The sequence below is a fragment of the Helianthus annuus genome, chromosome 16 (assembly GCF_002127325.2).
Source record: "Helianthus annuus cultivar XRQ/B chromosome 16, HanXRQr2.0-SUNRISE, whole genome shotgun sequence".
NCBI lineage: Eukaryota > Viridiplantae > Streptophyta > Magnoliopsida > Asterales > Asteraceae > Helianthus > Helianthus annuus.
The window spans coordinates 186,521,932-186,526,419 of NC_035448.2; the positions used below are offsets into that span (position 1 = coordinate 186,521,932).

Genomic DNA, 4,488 nt, shown 5'->3' on the forward strand with positions numbered 1-4,488 from the left:
AACAATAAGTAAGAAATTCTTACTTCTCCATTTTGACTTATTGAAGGCACGATTGGAGCTAGAAGAACTTATTTCATGGTGTTTGGGATTTCTTTTCTCTTTAAAAGGATGTTTGGGATTCCTTCTCCTTCTCAAAAGGACTTTTGAGGCTAAAAGGACTTTTGAAAAGGAATCCTAAACACCCACGAAATAATGTAAGGATAATAATTTTTAATGTAATTATTAAAATAACGTAAGGAATCAAATTATATTTTGTCGTGGTATCATCATAAGTCCAAAATAATCATCAACAAGAAAAAAAATATTAAAAAACTACAACGCTCCGTAATAAAATAACCATTCTCACAAAAAGACAAAACACACCTTAATCCGTAATCATACGTCAACAAACACCCCACTCCGTCCGTCACGGCGTGCATCCACCGGCAATAAGCATTCTTCACCGTCATAGCAACAACAATAAAACCACAAAACCACCTTCTCCCCATCTTCATCCCCTCACAGTGGATGGCAAAAACCAACAAATACACCTCTCTCAACTTCAACGACATATATGACAAAAAAACCACCACCAATAACCGCCAACGCTCATCATCCTCATCATCCATTTCTTCTAACAAAACCCTTATTTCAAACTCACGCATCCATGGCAACATGCTCGTCTTGACTCGTCCCTCACCTAAACCTATCGCTCCTCCCTCGCAACCGTCTCCGCCACCGCCTTCCGCCGTACCACCGCCGGATCGGTTACCGATCCAATCGGATTCGATTTCTCTGCGTCCGTTAGGTCGTACCGGATCTCCGTCACCGTCAACGCTACCGTTACCATCGTTATCGGATTTGGCGGTTTCCGTATCGCCGAAGACGAATAAGTTTGTGCCGCCGCATCTGAGGCCTGGTTTTCACGGGAGGGAGGAGAAGCCGGAACCGGAGGTTCAGAAGCAGACCGGATTTGTTACGCGGTCGAGTTTCCGGCAAGGTTTGGTTAATCAGGTGGAGGAAAGGAGGCCGAAATCCGGTGGTGGATATGAGGCGATGAATCGGCCTAGATCTAGTGGTTCAAATCGTCCGTTTTCCAGTGGATGATTAGGTATGAGGTATGCGGTTTAATTGATTTTTTTGAATTTCAAAAATGATTTTGGTTTTTATGTGATAAGTTAGAAGATTATGTGATGTAAGGTTGTTAAGTAATATGTTGTTTGATTAGATTAGTTTGATGAGAATAACTGGCTTTATGAGGTGTTTGGATATGCGATTAAAGCGATTATGTGATTTAGGGATGTTAATTGATGTATTGTTTGATTAGGTTAGTGTGATGAGAATGTTTGCAGGCTGGATTTGGAGAGATTTGTGTTGTGGATTATTGGCTTTATGAGGTGTTTGGATACACAATTAGAGTGATTATGTGAAGTAGGGATTGCAGGCTGGATTTGGAGAGATTTGTGCTGTGGATTATTAGCTTTATGAGGTGTTTGGATACACGATTAAAGTGATTATGTGATATCTTGTTTGGTTAGGTTAGTGTTATGAGAATATTTGCAGGCTGGATTTAGATACTTGTGTTGTGTATAACTGGCTTCATGAGGCGTTTGGATACGCGATTAAAGGGATTATGTGATGTAGAGATGTTAACTGATATCTTGTTTGATTAGGTTAGTGTGATGAGGACATTTTCAGGTTGATTTAGAGAGATTTGTGTTGTGGATTATTGGCTTTATGAGGTCTTTGGATACGCTATTAAACTGATTGTGATTCAGATTTGTGTTTTGAAAATTTGTTCTATGAATTGGTGTATTTTGGTATGGAATTTGGTTTAATGTAGGCTGGAGAAAATTTCATGGCTTTTGTTGCTTATGCCCTTTCATCTGTTGCTGCTTTTTTTCTTGGTAATGTTACAAGTCATGTCAGTAATAGCTGGATTATGTAAAAAAAGTGACTACATGCAATTTTGTGTTTGATTTTCATTAGTTAATCTTGTTAACTACAAGTTGTTGACGTGAATTTATGGTGTATTGAAGTTTTTTGGAGGTTTACCGTTTATGTATGCAAGGATAAAAAGTTGGTATGAAATCGGTAACATGTATGACCTGATGTTTATAAGAGATTATATTCGGTAGTGCAGTCAGAAGCAGATTTTTTTTTTAATTTTTTTTTTATTATTTGTATGTTCTTCATGTGTCTTGCCAATGATACATTTTCTGGTGTTCTCTTGATATCCAGGATTGGTATAGTTTCAAATAATGAATATATATTTATTTTGAAAACACGTTATTTGACCCTTTGGTGTCCAGTTAGTTTGAAGTCCATTCAAAACACTCTCCCACATAGCCTAGACTAGAAGATTAGGCAAACTTAAGTTGGTTTTTGGGATTGCTTATTAAATTTGTTTGCATGCTTGTTACTTTCTGATGCACCAATATGCTGTATTGAGGGTGTTTGGGATTTGCTTATTTGATTATTTATGATTGCAATAAGCTTTTGAACTTGCTTATTCCAAACTACTAATTTCAAGAAACAATCGGCAGATAAGCAGTTTTATCTAAATTTGTTGACAGGTTGGCATGTAGTAATCAACTTGTAAACGTATTAATCGGTTTGGTGGGTTGTAATATATGGGTTAAACGGGTTGCCGGGTTGGTAGGTCGACCTGTTTAACTAACTGGGCTAAACATGTCAACCCGACCTGTTTTTATAAACAAGTCGACCTCAACATGACCTGTTTATTAAACGGGTTAGATATGACAACCCAAAAGGCCGAAACCTGATTATTTTTGTGTCCGTCGGAAATTGCCACCCCTGCGTATAGCACATCTTGTTAAAGTACTGATAATATTCATTCTCGTTAAGGTTTTTTTTTTTTTTGTTATTACCAAAAGGGAGTTTTTTTTGCATCTCGTCAGGACTTTTTTTTTTTGTATCGCGATGTCTCTTACTAGATCATAATTTATAAACAGTAATATGAAGTCTTAGAATAACAAATATACACTTAAATTCTTTTGTTAAAATTCGTTATATGCTTATAAGATTATGTTGATGGCTTATATATCTTAGTTTGGTGTTTCATCTGTCTTTTAAAGGTTGACTCATTCTGAAGGATTCTTGATTCAAATCTGTTCGTGATTCTGGCCTGTCAGGAGTTGCAATTCAAGAATCTTGCGTAGTTTAATCAGATATTTGATCTTGATTAACGGTTGCGCTTATGATATAACCATAGTAGTATGGTTAACCGCAGTTTGTTGGCTTAATTAGTTAATTTGTCTTGGTTACAATACTAACAGTATGCAGAATTTACATGTAAGAATTATTTACTTTGCTTGTCTCCCTTAGTTATGTATGAAGTGTTCTCTGTTGATATTTTGTTGCCATATTTTCATTCACACTTATTTGATCATGCGCTGGTTGTATTGGTGTTCTTTCCATTCATTAATTCTTGGTTGCGTTTCATTTTTGTTAATTTTAATTTATTGATAACAATGTAGTTTTGGTTTGTCCATAATGTATTAGTATTATTTGTTGTTTCCGGTACATAAGTAGACTGGTTGAGGCCATTTGAACCACATGCATAGTTAATAGCGGAATAGCGAACGCTATTGCGTTTTGCGTAGCGATGCGATCAATTGGCCCCATCTGATGTTTTGCGAGTTAAACGTGTGAAAATAGCGGACTATTAGGGTTTTTTTGTTCTGCTATAAATACATAGCGACTAAGATAACAGCGTAATTAGGGCTTTTTTAAACAATTGAAAAAAGAAGCGTATTTATATGCTTATTTGAGCTATTTTTGATAAAACATACAGGTAAACTATTTCTAAAATTTTCTTCTAGTGTCGCTAAACATGAAATAGCGTCCATTGTTGCATCATTATCGCTAATATAGGTAGCTTGTCAATATCATCTGCCATTCGCGATTGACAACAATGCCTTTATGTGAATCTGCCGGTTATCGGTTGAACCAGGTAACCAGACTGGGTCGTTGATTGGATTCCGGTTCTATGAAAACTCATTTACCGATTCATTTGTGAGTAATATTACAAATCTGTAAATGTTTTGTTTCAAATTAGTTCCATATGGTTGCTCCTTGGTGTAATCAAATTATACATGAAGTGTCTAGTTGAAAATATAAAGCAACCCATGGCTCGGATTGGTTTACCTCTTGAGACCCCAGAGAGATTGGTTACATAAAACCGCACGAGCCTAATACCACCTCAACCACACATATTCATCAACTACAATATATGTACGAGCTTTCGAAGAGGACATATTCTGAACTGCCTCCTTTTAACTATATGAATCTCAGATACACCAAGCGATAAGCATACACAGCTCTTTAAACAAAAGATCATGCGTTTATCAATCATATATAACCTAAGTACATGAGTGTCATGTTTGCACCAACAATCGTTTTTCTCTCTCCTATGGATGTCCTACATGTTTGGAAAGGTTATTTTGATAAGGTTAGATGGAATTTTTAACCCATGGGATGTATTTT

General features: G+C 36.4%; 1 protein-coding gene across 2 annotated transcripts; it reads left to right on the plus strand.

Annotated features, from left to right (window-relative positions):
- The first annotated feature begins 327 nt into the window (after nucleotides 1-327).
- On the plus strand, nucleotides 328-3,404 carry LOC110873479 (probable inactive serine/threonine-protein kinase slob2). 2 transcript variants are annotated; one of them, XM_022122419.2, is made up of 2 exons: nucleotides 328-1,097; nucleotides 3,078-3,404. In XM_022122419.2, the coding sequence occupies exon 1, from the start codon at nucleotides 508-510 to the stop codon at nucleotides 1,084-1,086; it is 579 nt and encodes a 192-aa protein (XP_021978111.1). In that variant the 5' UTR covers nucleotides 328-507; the 3' UTR covers nucleotides 1,087-1,097; nucleotides 3,078-3,404. The 2 variants fall into 2 exon arrangements, with proteins under 2 accessions (XP_021978111.1, XP_021978112.1); XM_022122420.2 differs by having other exon boundaries at nucleotides 328-1,090.
- Nucleotides 3,405-4,488: the final 1,084 nt, after the last annotated feature.

Excerpts from the sequence above, each read along its gene's own strand:
- LOC110873479 (XM_022122419.2), top strand. The coding sequence starts at position 508 with ATGGCAAAAACCAACAAATACACCTCTCTCAACTTCAACGACATATAT.